The 17,240-nt window shown below is 37.1% G+C and overlaps 1 protein-coding gene across 7 annotated transcripts in view; it reads left to right on the top strand.

The window, feature by feature from the left end:
* Positions 1-17,240, top strand: part of Cnot6 (CCR4-NOT transcription complex subunit 6) — a 67,312-nt gene that overhangs the window by 11,212 nt on the left and 38,860 nt on the right. For 4 of the 7 annotated variants that reach the window (XM_063230441.1, XM_063230438.1, XM_063230437.1 and 1 more), the window contains exons 2-3: positions 8,691-8,784; positions 9,529-9,642. In XM_063230441.1, coding sequence (XP_063086511.1) covers positions 9,531-9,642 — 112 coding nt within the window. In that variant the 5' untranslated portion in view covers positions 8,691-8,784; positions 9,529-9,530. Of the gene's footprint in view, positions 1-8,690; positions 8,785-9,522; positions 9,643-17,240 lie in introns of those variants that run through there. The other 3 variants (XM_063230439.1, XM_063230436.1, XM_063230440.1) reach the window with 2 other exon arrangements.

The following is a 17,240-nucleotide window of genomic DNA, read 5'->3' as shown; positions in this document are numbered from 1 at the left end:
TTTAAAAAAGAGTTATTTGGGGGAACAGGTATGCCTTTAGGGTAGTGCTTTGCTTTTTTTTTTTGTATATGTAATTTTTTAATATACGTAGTTTAATTTCCTTCTGTTTTATTTTTGAGTGTAATACATAAAATCATTTAAGATGTACAACATGGTACTTCATACATTTTATGAAGTAATCACTGTAAGCAAATTAATTTACCTGTTCACTTCACATATAGCATTTAATTCTCATCACTTAGAAAAGTTTTATGATAACACGAGTAAAAAATTACTTGGGCAGCACAGCTCCTGCCTGGCAAGTACGAGGATGTGAGTTCAATTTCAAAAAAAACCCAAAAAAACAAAAAACACTGCACTCTTTACACAGAAAAGTATGTTCAGCGTGTCCAGAAACAGATAAAAAGTTAAATGAACATTCTGCTTTTTTTTCTTGATGTCTACATTAATGCACTTTGTCTATTTTAAGATGTCACTACTTTCCTACTCGCTCCTCTAAAAGCATGACTTGGGATGCATTTCTGTTACTCTACAGCCCCCCCCCCCCTTTCAGGAATAGTATGATGTGTTTGCTGCAAATGGTGTTACTACATATTGGGGGCTCTAGAGGATGTCGTATGTCACAGAAAAACTGCTGATCTGCTGGCTCTTAGAGAAGAAATTGAAAGTGCATGTGTAGCGTCTCAGTGACCAAGGTTGCCCAAGCAGCATTTTGCTGTACTAATGAGTGGAAGCTGACAACACTTTGAGCACCTCTTGTAATTGTAGAGACCAAGGATCACTTGTTTTAATCTCATGTCTCCATAAATTTAGTATTAAAATATTTATACAAGTTTTTGTTTTCCTGAAGTGTGTTTACATTTTTGTGGCTGACTTTTAAAATGTGTAGATTTTTATTGAGCTCTCTTCTCACAGTAAGGTATGAAAATAATGGGCTGAGGTAAGTTTGGCATGGAATTATTGGAACATCATGCAAACATGAATTACATTGTATTTTGGTCTACATCTCAAAGTGGATTTCAGAATGATTTTTGGAGAACATTCAGCAAAGCTTTTTTTTTTTGTCTAAACTTGCTTTATGGAGAGCATTCATGGTTGTAGTGTGGAGGAAACTGTGTGTGAGCAGCTTATGATCCACAGGGAGGCTGCAGTGGGTAAGAAGGGTAATAAGTAGCCTAACGGTGAAGTATGAGATGAAATTTCAGTGTGCAAATAGTACGACTAATGGTTTGGAGATAGGGAAGTGTAGAGCATATCTAAAGGATGGCAGTTTATCTGCTGGTGGCATTGACAGTTACAGAGATGAGCCAGGCATGGTGGCGCACAGCTGTGAACCCAGCACGCTGGGAGTCAAGGCAGGAGCTTCAGAAGTTTGAACCCAGCTCGAGCAATTTAGTAATTTAATTTATCAAGACCCTGTTTCAGAATACTGTAAGATGTATAGAAAGGAAAGGGGGTGTAACTCGGTGTGTAGCTCCTGGGTTCAAGTTCCATTATTGGGTCAGGGAGGGAAGGACGGGTAGGTAAGTTACAGAGAGAAGTATTGGTTGGAAAAAAAGTTTGTAAAGAGAGGACATTTTAAAATTTAAATTGTGAAGCATGAGTTTGTTTTCTAAGCAGTAGGTATCTCAAAGGGGAGTAGAGGGATGCTAGAATCACTGTTTTAAAACTGTACAGAACTGGGGCTGGGGATTTAGCTCAAGGCATAAGCGCCTGCTTGCAAGCAGGTAGTCGTGAGTTCGATCCCTGGTACCGATAAAAACGAAAAAGACAAAAAAAAAAAAAAAAAAAAAAAACCTGTACAGAACTGGAAATCAACAGGAGAGTTTTTAAGAGCTGGGTGCAGGCAGTTCATCTGTATTTTGTTTGCTCACTGAATTTACTGCAGAGAAAAGTAACCTTCTGTTACTCTCATGACAAAGTAGTTTCACAATTTGGAGCACGGCACTCACTGGAGTTCAGCTCCTAGCTCCCCCCACTCAAAGATGGGAAAGGGAGAAGTGGTTTGCTTGATGATTACATTTCAAAAGTGTGGCTCCTGGGTCCTTATAAACTTAGAAATTGTTGTAGTCAGAAGTCTACGAAGATGTCTCTTTTTGCTGAAGTTTGCAGTTAATTATAACTCAACTTCAAGAAGGATGGTATGTAGATTAGTTGTACTTTAAAAGTATAAGCACCAGTTAGAAGAAAACTAGAGTGGTGGCAGTAAAAATAAGGGTTATAGTATGGCTACCTTACTGCAAGATGTTTGCTTTCCAAGGGTTAAACTTTATGACTTCTTACTCTTTATGCTAAATACATGGTGCAGTAATGATTCTTGAATTGCTTTTGAGTTTTTCATCTATGAAAACCTGGCTGTGGGTCATGCAGGAAACAGTGGATCACTTCATTAATATACTAGGTAGTACACAAGGCACTGGAAATATTGTACAAGCTGCCTAAAAAAGTGAGTTCTAGTAAACATTGGTGTGCCTAGAGGGAGTACCGAATTGTGTATTTCATTGGGAGTCCTTATAAGGGATAGAATATGTGTTTTTGAGTTCCTGTGATGGTTGAGTAGGACTTTAGGATTAAAGTTGTCTTTGGTAAAGAAATTAGCTTATTTTTGAAAGACTGACATTTAAGATGAGAAAGTGGCTGTGTGTTATCTTAGCATTTAGTGCCAGTGATTCATTTAGTGGTTTTAATACAGTTTATATTCTTTGCCTGAGGTCACTAGGAATTACAAAATGATTGTAATTTGTGCATGTAATGTTCCTTTTGTTTTTTAATCTTTTATACTTACAGTAGTGAGGCTGTTTGAACATAGTCCCCTTCTGAAGGGATAGCTTGCTTACATCTTTTCTAAATCCTATCAGTGTAATTGCTGTTTTAAATGTTTGTATGTTGTGTGTAAATTCCCCCTTACCCCTTCACTTTCACTTTGCCTTTATTACTAGTTTCCTCTGCTGCTAAGTCATCTTTTCAATTATTGCCAGTTCTTGCAGCATAGATAGGATCATGTTATCCTGCCTTTATTTTAGCTTTTGAAAAATGTGCTCAGATTTTTATTAAGGATGTTTCAGCTTATTATAATCATTGTTTTACTCAGATTATCACAGCTTTGGCCAGTGAGGAAGACTCTAGCTGGTCCCTACATTATGCTGTCATGATGACCCCATTAGGTTTAGCTTTTTGGCGCTGAAACATGTTCCATTCTCTCTCTTTGTTTTGTGCTTGTTCACTCTGTCTCTGTCTCTGACTTCGTGTGTCTTGCTGCAATAAGGGGTTTGAACCAGAGCCTTTGCACTGAGACACACACACATACTAGCTGTCCTTGTGGAACTGGGATTGAACCCAAGGCTTTCAGACTGATTTATGCCCCAAGGCCTCATTTATTTCATGATATATTAATGCTATGTTTTTGGAGACAGGATCTTACTAAGGTACCAGCTTCAGGCTGGACTAGAATTTGAGATTGTCCCACATCAACCTCCTATAGTGCTGAGATACAGGCTCATTTTATACATTTCCTGCCCCACACTTATAGTTGGCTATTTTGCAAAGAACTTTGCTTCAGTGAACTTTGCTGTCTTGATATAGTAGGTCTCCCCAGCTCTTGTTCATGGTTTTTTTTTCCTCCCCTGAGGTTTGTTATCCTTGCTCAGTTGTGATTCAAAATAATAAAGGAAATTTGCAGAAATAAACCCTTCCTATGTTGTAAGTTGCACACTGCCCTGGGTTATGTGTGATGAAATCTTGTGGCATTCCATGCTAAGGAGTGAATCCACTGTGTGCTCTGAATACACTACCCACCCATTAATCAGTGGCTGTCTGAGGTATCACATCTGCTGTCTTAGTATCACAGAGCAGGTGTTCAAATATAACACTTTATTTGTTTATTGTCCTTAGAAAGCGAGAGTAATGATGCTTTTGACTTGAATGGTGTCAAAGAGAGATTATAAAGTACTTCATTAAGTGAAAGGTGGAAGTTATTAACAATTAGGGAAGAAGATGATTGGTTGATAAGGTCTAAAAGTGAATCTTCTATACAGTACTTGGGAGGTGAAAAAGGAATTGTGAAGAAGGAAAAAGAAATTTATGCTGTTGCTCAAACTGCAAGTTCCAGCCACGGGATGTGTGATAGTGCTTAGTTAAGATGGAAAAGGGCTTAAATGATAGGGTTGGTAGTAGCCACAATTTCAAGTGTACACTGGGGTTTTTGGAATGTATAAATAAATACAGATAAAAAGGGAACGTCTTATTATAAAGTGCTATTTCTTCAGAGGTAACACTGCTTTCTGAAACTCTTCAGTGAGTAGTCAAAACTAAATTAAAAACCATGAGTTTATGTTGATATTCTCAAATAACTTTAATGTTAATATTTTCATTTAATTTCCTTGAATAATGGAAGTTCTCTTACTCAGTTTCTTGGTTCCTAACATTGACACAAGCACTTGCTTAATCATACAATTTGAAATAAATAGTTCAGTGTAATACTAGCAGCCTACTTTTCACAGCTGCCTAGGCCTATGATAACTTACTTAACTATATATTCCTATTGGGAGCCATTTAGGTTGTTCACTTTTTTCTGTCTGTCACAATGCTGTTGTAATAAGTGCTTTAGAAAAGGTACATGGGTTGTATGTTTTGTTTAGTAATTGTTTTTAAAGAACGTTCTTTACATCTGTCCACTCATGGGACTGGGTGTTTGAGTATAGAATACTTTTGAAGTAAGAGTCGTATAAAATTAAATATATTGTCAAAGTAAAATTAACAATAGAGAATCCTCTCCATACCAAAAGTGGTTGCATTCTGGTAAATATACTGTCAAAGTAAAATTAACAATAGAGAATCCTCTCGGTATCAAAAATGGTTGCATTCTGGGATTGCATGCCGTGGTGGATTGTTGACATATCCAAGGTTTGGGGGATGCTTTTTTTTTTTTTTTTTTTTTTGTCTTTTTTGTTTTTATCGGTACCAGGGATCGAACTCACAACTGCCTGCTTGCAAGGCAGGCGCTTATGCTGCTGTGCTAAATCCCCAGCCCCTTGGGGGATGCTTTTAATGAGAAGTCCACTCAGCTTCCGTGACAAGAAGTCTTGAGGACCCTTGGTTATGTTGCAGTAGTTGGTGATAGCTCATTGGTGGAGATGGCTGTGTGGTGTGTAGCAGCTTACCTGGAATATGGTAGTCTCCTTAAACTATATGTGCCACGACTCCCAATGGATGCCAGAAACTTGAGATTTTACCAAGTTCTATATATTCTAGTTTCCCCTGTATAGTATGTACATATCTGTGGTGAAGTACAATTTATAAATTAGGCATAGTAGAAGATTAACAGCAAACTAACTGCAAAACTAGTTGGAATTTTTTTTCTTTCTTATTGAGAACTTTTACCTTTTCATTTAAGGGATGTACCTGTAACATTTCTTGGTGTATCCAGATGGTCACCGAGTGACTAATGGTATATATACATGGATATGCTGGATATAGACATGACTCATGAGGGTTCAGTAAGATTTGATCACAGTGCTCTGAACAGTGCACAATTTCAAATTTGTGAATTGTTACTTTTACCTTATTTAATATTTTCATTGTTTATTTCTTTTTTATAATTATTATTCCAGTTAATTTCAAGCCATAGTTGGTGGATAACTGAAACTGGCTAAGTATCACACACTGGATATTGTGATTTTGAGGAATTTCTTATGTAGCTCCTGTCAGAGGCATATGGCCTTCTAGCTCAATTTTGTTAGGGTTTGACATTAATCACTCCATTTTGATAATTTATACTTTAAATAATAAACTTTAAACAAGAATTTGAGTTTTTACCAATATGTACACATGCATAATCATACCCCAGTTAAGATGTCCAATATCTAGGTAGAACCATGGTGGTTATTGTTTTGTTTTGTCTTTTTGAAACAGGGTGTCACTATGCAGTTCAGGCTGGCCTTGAGCTCACTTTGTAGCCCAGGCTGATCTTGAACTCACAACAGTCCTCCTGCCTCAGCCTTCTGAGTGCTGGGATTACAGGTGTATGTACAGGTAACCATGCCTGGCTCTTGTGGTTGTCATTTTTATCATTCATATAAATGGAATCCCTTTGAGGTCTCCTTGACTCAGTTAATGTTTGAGATTTAGTCATATTAACAATTCCTTTTTTAAAAAAATTAGTAGTTGTTAGGTTACATTAAAATTTGATTGTTGGTTCACTGTTGATGAACATTTCAGTTTTCAGTTATGGGCAACTTTAATTGTAATTGTTAACATTTACATGCATAAAAAAACATTTACATACATGTTTTTGGGGACATACATTTTCATTTCTTTAGGATTAATACCTGAAAGGTAGATATGCTGAAAAGCAGAGTAATTGTCTCTTGGGTGTTATTAATTTCTTTGCTTTCTCTCACTTTTTTTTAATGTGAAAATAAGGCTGGGGCTTTAACTCCGTGGCATAAGTGCCTGCCTGCGAAGCGCAAAGTCATGAGTTCAATCCCGGGTACAAAAAAAAAAAAAAAAAGATTCAGATAAAACTGTGAGAATACACTTCATTTGCTTTTTGAATATCGCTTGGAACATGTTTCTGGATTCTTTTGTTATTTGCTTTTTGTCCCAACATTGTTCTAGAAAATGAAATATTTAGATACTTTTTTCTCCTATTAGGTCTAGCCTTTCCCTTTTTCTCAGTATGTCTTGTCTGTGCTTCTTTATTTGTAGTTATTGTATTTAGTTTAGTGCACCCATTTTTTTTTTTTTTTGTCTTTTTTTCTTTTTTATCAGTACCTGGGATCGAACTCACGACTGCCTGCTTGCAAGGCAGGCAATCATGCCGCTGAGCTAAATCCCTAGCCCCACCCATTTTTTAAAGCATTTGTTGTGGCAGTTGAGTGTTTTCTTAGTTCTGGTACCCTAATATAACATTCTGTATTTCCTGGGATATTACCAGTGTATTCATGTTGTTCAGAAAGGGCACTTAACTTCAGCAAATTATCCTCTAGAGAGGACCAGCCAAATGGTTCTGTACTGTACACCTTTTAATAGTGGGTGAATTCTCTCAGTCTAGTAAATATCAATTACTGTATTATATGCTGAATAAACTTGCATATAAAGAAATATTTTTTAATCAGTATATAACAAGCCATGTTTGTGATGTGCTGTTAAGCCTTGTGCACAATAATCTTACCATTTGTATTGTTATTTCAAACAGTGTATGAGGATTTCTTAGCTCCTATGCTTTAAGTGGTCAAAACTTGTTTCTGTGTTGGAAATACACTTCCACTTTGCACTAGTAGGGAAGCAGTGCAGCATAACTTGAGTAGCTTTAATTTATAATCAAACACCTTCAAAGCTTGACTTGCCAAATTACACCCTTGTAAGTATGGAAAATTGCTCAAGCCTTTTGAGGTTTAGTTTTCTGTTGGTATAATGGAGATAATTTGAACTCCGCAGGATTAGCTGGTAAACCACTAACTGCAGAAGTAGGTGTGAAACTAAGAGAAACATTGTCCTAGAAGTCAAGTGAAATAAGTGTTTTTTAAGAATGGAGTGATCAACTGCATCAGAAGTTGATCATAAAACAACTAAAAAAAGGTCCAGGAAGTAAGGTCAGTGGGTTTCATGACTTTTTTGGTAGAATATTAACATTTACTAAGTTGAGTGGGTTTAGCTGGGAGAAGGCAGAGGTAACTCTTGAGAATTTTTCTTGCCTTAGAATCAGTGAATGAAGCGTAGCAGCTGGAGAGGAATAATGTCCTATGTGTGTGCTGCTGATAAAGATGCAGCAGGCAGGAATAAAGTGATGAAAGGTGAACATTGCGAGTACTGACCTTGAAGAAGCAGAATGATGGGATGCTTCGGCAGACTCAATTCGAAGAGTGTAGGCAGTTTGTTCACAGTAAACAAGAATATAGTTGGGAGTTTACAGAAAGGACTCTTCTGACTTACCCTTTTTCAGTGAGAAAATAGAAGTAGGGACATCAGCTGAGAAGAAAGCTAGAGGAGTATAAGTTACTATTAACCTAACAGGTTTGAAGAGACCAGCCACTAGGACAGACTTGCAATTTCTAGTCTAATTTGTGGGCAGCATTTTTGGCACTTGCCAGAGTCATGAGTTTTTCCTAGTTATATTTAGCTAGGAGTAGGTAGGAAGTAGGTAAAGAATTTCGTACACAAGATTTCATCTGTAAGAATTACATGACGTGGGACAGGGAACATGGATTTCAGGGAACACGAATAGGAATGATATTTTAAAATACCATTTTAAAATGAGCAATATGTTTTTAATATTAGCTGATACTTAGTTCATCCTCAAATTTCTCTGAATTTAAAAATGTCTTTACATTTGATTTGTTCAGATTTATATTGCATTTGATTGCTGTGCCTATTACAACATTTATTCCATCTATTTCTCTCATCCCTCTTTTTTATGCCGTTAATTTGAAGAAACTGGGTCTTTCACCATATAGAGCTCTGTATTCCTAATCTTGCCAGCTATGTTCTTGTGGGCTAGAAAAATTTTTTAAAAGTTTTAATTTATAAAACACATTTAAAATTAGCATCATAACCAAGTGTGCAGTTCTTTGGTATGTAGTATTAAGTGTACTCATGTTATTTTAATAAATATGTTCCTCTGTTTCCTTTTTTGTAAACTGGTCCCAGATCTAGAGACTTTATTGGCTTCAGGTTCATTGTTTATGTTTTAGGGAAGAAGGGGCAAGGACCCTACTGCTTCCTATCATCTCATCAAGGAGGTACAGAGTGGCTGCTTGTCCAGATGAGATTGAGCCTTGCCTTCAGGTCTTGCAGTTGTTTCCTTTTTGCATGGTTTCCTTTACTCCCTTCAGTGGTCTTATCATCTATTAATGATCATTGCCTGAATTTATTATTTCATAAATGGTTATAAAATAATGACCTAATTATGTAACTTCATTTATTAGCTGTAATTCTATAAAGAACATTCCTCTAGTTTCTGGCAGAAATGCATGATAAATGCTTGATGTTTTTGTTTTCCAATATTCAGGTGACTTAGCTGATTTTCATTGTAGTTAAAAGTTTGAATTGAAACAGGGCTGTTGGTGCATGCATATAGTCCTGGTGCTCTGGAAGGAAGATCACAAGTTTGAACTCAGCCTGGTCAACCTAGTGAGACCTTATTTCAAATTTCAAAAATATAAAAAGAACTGGACATGGAGCTTAGTATAAAGTTTTGGATTTAATCCCCAGTAGTGTAGAAAGAAAGTATTCATGCAGTTTCTAGTGATTCAATTATAGTCATTACTGTGGTACTCAGATTGTCTTACACTTACCTAGTTCACACTGGCACCTGTCTTCTTCACAACTACCATGCCCTTGGTGGCTTCAAGGCTTGTTTGTATTTGCATTAGCCTGGACCTGATTTCTCTAAGAAATCCATAGTGCCTTGAAGTGTGGGATATGGTATTTAGAGGTCATAATATGGTTGTCTGCTTTTAAAAGAGTTTTATTACTTTTATATATTTGATTCTCCACAATTTTGATTAGTTTCTTTTCTTCATTTAATAGGCATGCCCAAAGAAAAATACGAGCCCCCTGACCCTCGGAGGATGTACACAATTATGTCCTCTGAGGAAGCAGCCAATGGAAAGAAGTCACATTGGGCAGAGCTTGAAATAAGTGGTAAGACATGGAAGCATGAATTTATGGTATGGAAATAAAGATATGATAGAAAGTTCAATTTTCTAAAGCCAGTACACAAAAGAAGAAGCGATTATAATTTACAAATGGCCAGTTTTTCTTGGAAGCAGAAAGAGTCATTGAAAAGAATATGATTTGAGTAAAGTTCAAAACCATTGTGGGTTATGCTGTTGTTTTCAGATTTTCTTTATAAAATAGGGTTAGTTCCAAAAAATGAAATGAAAATGGGACATTTGTGAAATGCCTAGTGCCTAGAGGTTTGTTGTAGTAGATATTTTTCTGATAAAGTGTAGGATTAAGCTTTTGCATATTCAAAAAATACATTTCTGGGCTGGGGATATAGCCCAGAGGCAGAAACGCCTGCCTGGCAAGCGCGAGGTCGCAAGTTCAATCCCCAATACCAAAAAAAAAAAATTGCTTTCAAATAATACATTTCTAATAGGGTGAAGAGGCTATTCTATGTAAGTTTTTGGGATAGATCTGTTTTTTCATATTTGCTTTTCTGTATGAATCTCTGAGGACAGTTTTATTCAGAAACAAAATTTTTAAATGAAGCAGATGTTAAAGGCACCTTTTATCATTAATGCAGTCTAAATGTGTTCAGCGAAATTTGGTTTTTAAACATTTGGTAAATTTGTAGTTCTGTAGTGAAAGTTTTTGGATTACAGTTCCTTTGCTTATGGTGAAATTTCCCTTGTTTTATGACGTCAGATTAATCTACAGTGTACTTAGTGACCTAGAGGGCACAGGGATTATGTCTTGGAGGCTAAGGCGGTTCTCCTTTACTCTTTCCTCTCTATTTTATGTTGAGAACTTGGTGGCAATTTTGGTTTTCTGTTGTTTGTTTGTTTGTTATTTTTTGTCAATTTTGAATCACTCTACTCTGCTTACTCTGAACTTTGGGAAAGAAATTCTGTGTACCTCATAGGAAGGAAAAGGGGAGATTCCTCTAAAGTAGCATTCTTAACAGTCAAACCTTTACCAACTCTTCCTAATGGTGGGTAAACTGTTGGGTAAGTCTAGTAATTATAAAGTCACTAATAGTCACTTTATTGTTTCATTCAGTTTTTAACATATATTTCTAAGTGGAGAAATGGTCTAGGCTTCATGTTAAGATAGTTATTTAGGTAGAACACTTAGCATCAGTTTCTTTAGATCCTGTAGGGATCTGAAATCCTTGAATTCACAGTTAGTTGCTGTGCTGTTGTGATTTTAGTGGGAATGGGTAGTGAGTTCCTTGTGCCATTTGGAAATAACCAGATGAGTTGAGTGGCTCTCTACTAATAATTTACTATTTAAAGAAAACCTTTGTTATTAAACAGAATAGATAACACTATACAACAGTGTACTAATGAACTGTTGCAAGGCCTTTTAACACCTGCCCTGGTTGAGCATTTTTGGCTTAGCCCAGAACCTGCTTCATATATTGTAATCAATCATATATTGTCAATGTTACTCTGTTCTCAGGAGTAACTGTTGTCCTGGCTTGTAGTAATCACTTCCTTGTGGTGTTACTAGCAAATTATGTTTACCTGAGCATTACACTTTAGCTCTACTTCACTCCTTTTTTATCTAATGTATCTCTTTTTCCAGATTTTCCCTTTTGTCTTTCTTTTTTCCTTGCAATTCATCTGGTGAAGAACCTGAGTAGTTTGACATGTAGTTTCTCTACAGTTTGTATTTGGCAGGTTGCATATTCTTACTATAGTCCAACATTTCCTACAGATGATCAGCTGGATCCAGAGGCCTGGTCAGACCCAGATATAAAATATTTGCTAAGATTTAGAGTAATATTGTAAAGTGATATCCTACACATGGTACTGTGCTTTTTTTTCTGTAATTGTACAGTATCTAAATGCTCTCTTTTCTGTTCTTTTTTGTTGCCATTAAGTCTTTGAAGGTTGGAAAAAAGTGATATTCTACCAGTTCATTAATTGAGATATATATGTGCTTTCCTTCTCATTTACTATTTTGTTACCTAATTTCTATAGGAAAGATAAGGAAAAAATGTTTGTGTTTTTCCTTTTGATTTCCAGTTTTCAAGACAAACTACCGTTCCTTGAGGTAACCAGTTCTTTTTTTAAGTGTTAGTTTTGATATCAGAGCTGTGTTCTTAGGTGTAGAAACAGAAGAAACAAGAGTGAACCCAGAGGAATATAAACACAAGCAAGGCTTGTATTAATTAGGACTAAAGACACCAATGACTAAGAGCATGTCAGGCCAGTAACTTTTAGAAAAAAGGAAACGAGTAATACAGAAAAAGTTCCCTTTAAAAGTTTTCATCCAGGTCCTCCTTGCAAATAACGGATTCTGACTGGTCCCTGTCTGAACTCTGTTACAGGCAGCTTATTGGTCAGCTTTCACTAGTAGGGTAAGAAAAGTTTTTCAGTAGGCTAACTGTTACCTATATCTGTTAGTAGAATGTATTTGTAGCTTTTATGTTTTTAACTGAGTCTGTGTGTAAACCAAGGCTCCCCACTTATGACCTTGTTTGGCTTTGCTGTGAAACCACAAAGCAGGCCCCTTACCATCATTTGATTCCTCTATTCACTTTTGTGTGGTCCCTAACTGATAACTGGGATGTTTAAACAGTACTAACCTAACATATTTAAACTTTTGGGTTTTAAACATTTGGTAAAATGCAATTCTAATTAAATTGATACTTAAATTGTCCCTAAGTTGAAAATATTATTTCAAGACCATAAGCTAGAAAGTTAGAATCTCTCTCTCTTTGTACATATATATATTTTTTAAGTTTATGAATAAAGTTGAAATATATTTGTGTAAGTATTATATACATATTTATATATGACAATATTTTTAGAGATTAAAATATATTTGTATATTTAAAGTTAAAACCTGAAAACGTATTGATGCTTTGAATTCAAATTTAGGATAACACAAGTTTCAGTTAATCTTTGAAGTAATTGCTCTTTAATATGCAGTCTTGGTTGTCAGGGATATAGGATGATAGAATTCAAATATCCCATAATTACTTATCCTGTAGTAAACACAGAACAATCGCAGAATAATGGTGCTAATAATACCATTACCAGTATGATTATTGATAAAACTAAAACTAAATTAAAATTCTTCACAGAACTAGAACAAAAGTACCCTAAAATTTTATGTGGAACCACAAGAGACCAACAATAGCAAAAGCACTGCTGGGCAACAAGAGCAAAGCAGGCGGCTACATAATCTCAAACTTCACCTTATACTACAAAGCACCAATGATAAAAACAGCAGCATAGTATCAGCACAAAAACAGATGAGATGACTGCATGTGCCTGGAGTTGTTTCTGCATCCCCTGTTCCATTAATCCTCACACCTGTTTTTGTGTTCCTACCATGCTGTGAAGAGTCACATTGCCCGCCTCTTCATTTTTACTTTGCCCAAATCTTGAGGAATCCTGAGAGGACGTCTACATATGGATGCCTGAGAGCATGGTCTCAGGTTGATGTCAGCTGTAGGCCATCCTATTGAAAAACTGCCCCAGTTCTTTTGAGAAGTCCACCTGCAAGGCTCTGGGAACTATCCTGCACCTGTGTTGGGATCTTGTAATCAATAGGTCCTACCTGCTTCCCCAGCCAGCTTTGCTACTCTCTACTCTGTCTTTGTATGAGGGTCATATTAGCTTCCGTGAGTAAGTTTTGCAATACTCCTTCTCTTTCAGTTTCATTGAGGAGTTCAAGGAATATTGACATTAGATCTTCGCTGAAGGTCTTGAAGAACTCTGCATTGAATCCTTTGGATCCTGGATTTTTATTAGTGGAGTTTTTGTTACTGCCATTCTTTCATTTGCCTATCATTGTACTGTTCAGATTTTTTATACTTCTTGATTCAGCTTTGGTAGCCCTTCATGTCTAAGAATCTGTCTATTCTAGATTTTTCCATTTTTTGAAACAAATTTTTGTCCTATTTACCAATAATGTTTTGTATTACAGCAGTGTTATGATTTCACCTTTTTTATTTTTTATTGCATTGATATGCATCTTTTCCTCTTTTGCTATGATTGGCCAAGGCTTTGTCTATTTTATTCTTTCATAGAACCAGCTCTCTGTTGCATTGATTCATTGGGGAGGTTGTCTTAATCACTAATTCCCACATTGATCTTGAGGTGTATCATTGAGTTATTTATTTGAGATCACTCTGTATTTTTAACATGGGAGCATTCACAGCAGTAAAGGTCCCTCTTTCATTGAATTGCATAGTTTCTGCTGTGCTGTAATGGCGTCAGATGATTCTAGGAATTCCTCTTTTGATTTCCTCTGTATACCATGAACTAGTAAGGAGTGTGTTATGTAATGTCCATGTGTTTGCAAAATTTATGTTGTTTTGCCATTGATTTCTAGTTTCAGTGCACTGTGAGCTGATCATATAGGTAATTTTGGTTCCTTAGTATTATGTAAGCAATGTTTAGATCCATTTGTTTGATGGTATATAGTTCAACTTTGATTTATCTTTGTTGATTTGTCTTGTTCTGTTTGTGAAGGTGTGGCACTGAGATGTCTCACTATGGTGGTGTGGATGTTTATTTGATATTTCATGTTTTGTAGTGTTTGTTTTATGAAGTTGGGTGCATTGATATTCAGTGCATATATATATTTACAATTGTTATTTGTTTCTTTGAATTGTTTCTTCTTAGTAATTTTATTGATACCATTTAGACATACATAATGATCACATTTATCACAGGGGAATTGTACCTATATATGCTATACCTTGATTCCCTTTTTTCCCCCTGTTCCTTGCCCCTCCAGCCCTTTTTGCCCTTCTTTTATCATTTTTTTCTTTTCCCTTTGCAGTTGTTTTAGGATGTGTGACCTCCTCCCCTCCAAATAAAAAGATTGACAGTTTGTTAGGGAGGGAGCAGTGCCAGTGAAATTTGCTGCCAGGCTGTGGGTCCTTTGTAGAGGAAAGCACAAGAGACAAGGGGCCTTGTATCCCTAAATCTGTCCTGTTAGGCTTGGGTTAGCAGCACTTGTGCAACCCATCTGTTTCTTGGAGACTTCCAGTATGACAAATCTTGCTGTGCATGCAGCTGGCAATGCCAACAGCAGCCCTATGGGCTGGATTGCCATTTTGTAAAGTCTGTGTTTCATCTACAAGTCTCTAATTTCAGATTGATTTTGGCATCAGTACGTATGTCCCTCCCTTTCCTTCTATTACCTATGCTTACGGTTGTTTTTCTCTGAGTAGCTCCAATGTAGTTTCTCTAGTGAGTATGTTGAATCTTTCCTGAATTGTTTCCTTAACCACTGTGTAGTGACCTTTGCCTTTTCTGGTCCCCCATTTAGCTGGAAGTCCACTTTAAGACTATTGCCTGCTGAGGGCTGGGGGTTTAGCTCAGAGGCATAAGCATCTGCCTGGAAAGTGCAAGGTCATGAGTTTGATCCCTGGTAACAAAAAAAAAAAAAAAAAAAAGAAAAAGACTATTGCCTGCTTTCAGGATCTTGGTGAACAGAACATTGTTTTCTATTGTTCGATGTTTTTAGTCTGTGATTATCTTTTTGGTGTCTCTTGTATACAGCAAACCACAGGATTTTTTTTTTTTTAAATCCAGTCTGCCAGTCTGTATCTTTTAATTGGAGAATTGAGGCCATTTACATTGAGAGTTATTACTGAAAGATTGACTTATTCTTGTTGTTGCATTATTTTTCTGTTAATTTTCCTGTTCCTTTTTAAACCATTTACTCTGCTGATGTAGTCATTTGATCAGACTTTTTGGTATTTTGGACTTTATTATTCATGTACGATTTTCTTGAGATTTTTTTGGAATGCTGATTTTTTTGTAGTATTAGAATGTCTGTATTTGTCCATCAATTTTGAAAGTGTTTTGCAGGATATAGAAGTCTGGGTTGGAAACTGTTATCTTTTAGGACTTCAAACCTTCACTCCATGCTCTGTCCATGTTTGATTATATCATCTTTGAGCTTGCCAAGTTTCTTTGCTTTCTGTTTGATCACTTTGCATGGTTCAGCTGCCTGATGTTTGATTTCTTGTCCACTGGTACCCCTTGATCTGCTTTGGGGGAGTTGGAAGTCTGAAGTCATTTTGTTACCTTGCTTTTGCCATTTTCATATGGATGGAGGGAGCACTGCTAAGGGTTGAGGTCAAATAAAAAGACTTTGTTATTCTATAAAGATCTCTGTAGTTAGGTTCTGTTTTCCATTAATGTGATCCTTGGTTTATCTTTCAAGAATTGTCTATCACTTTAGCCTCCCACTCAAGTAACAGCCTAAACTTCCATAGAGTTCCAGTCCTTTCGTGCTATAGTTGTAATTGGACTGCAAACAAGCTGGTTTCCCTCCTGTGGACTGTTATCTGATGTCTTCTTGGGAGCAGTGAGGCTTGTCAGTCTCCCTAAACTCACTTCCTGAGTGTGGCCAAGATCTGGGTATCTCTCTCTGGGAAAAAGAGGATGTTGTGGCCAGCTCTGTGTTGACTGTGCCGGTAACTTCCCATTTCTGTTTCCCTCTGTGAAGGCAGAGCTGGTGGTCCTCTGTGTGGTTTCCTTCTAAAGTTCTTTTGCCCAGTATATTACCAGAGCCCTTTGACCTAGGCAACTGTTTTTGTTCCTTCACTTTCAGACCTTCATCTATTCTCTGGTCCCCGTCTCAAAGAGCTCCACTTACCACCCAGAGAACTTGGCACAGTCCCCAGGCTTGGCCGAGGACCTCCTTTGCCTGCGTGGGAGAGTGGACAGTTCGTAGGATTTCATACTGTCTCAGATCTTTCCAGTGTTCCCACTCTGGTCCAGCTCCGCTGAGTTTTCCCTTTTCTTCTGTGTCTCCAGAGATCCCTACTCTAGAAGTGCTGCCCCACTGTTCACCGTGTTCAGCCTTTTTTCTCCGTAGCTGGAGGGCTTCTTTTGTTGATGTTGCACGAAGGGCACTGCAGAGACACTGTTCCCTGGTGTTTGGGAGAATGGGGGTGGGTTCCTGTTTTTGTATAGCTGGCTGTCCCTTTCTATAGTTGCACCCATGGCTTCTTGGGGGCCCTAACTGCAGTGACCCCCTTGCTGAGTTTCCTCTTCCCAAGTGGAAGGAAGAGTATACAGGAAGCTCTCGCAGGAGTTTGGCCTCTGCAGCCCTTTTTTCTTTCCTCAGGCTATTAGACCTATTCCTAAGAAGCAGGGCGTGTTCATTGGGTGAAGAGTATAGAGGGTGCTGGGGACCCATGATGGCCCCACTTCCTTTTTCAACAGCCCAGATACTTGGTTTTATCTGGAGAATTCATCTTTGAGATTATTATTTGGGTATACTTTCTCTCCTGTTTCCGAATACCTTTTTGATCTGTTATCTCTCTTCTGAGATGCTCTAGCAAATATCCTTTTCTAACCACACATGTTGAAATATATCTTTTTTCCAGTACTAATACTGTCTTTGTTTTTCTGTTGTTTCAACAAAGTGCCTGATTGCTGGGTTATTTATAAAGGATAGAAATTGAGGGGCCGAGGATTTAGCTCAGTGGCATAAGCGCCTACCTGGCAAGCATGAGGTCGTGAGTTCAACCCCAGTACCCCCACCCCCCAAAAAAGAAAGAAAAAGTAAAAATAGAAATTGATTTGGCTATT

The sequence above is a fragment of the Cavia porcellus genome, unplaced genomic scaffold (genome assembly GCF_034190915.1).
Source record: "Cavia porcellus strain 051 isolate PalLab524CR breed Dunkin Hartley unplaced genomic scaffold, mCavPor4.1 scaffold_19, whole genome shotgun sequence".
Classification (NCBI taxonomy): Eukaryota; Metazoa; Chordata; class Mammalia; order Rodentia; family Caviidae; genus Cavia; species Cavia porcellus.
This window is presented reverse-complemented; position numbering and strand designations above follow the sequence as displayed.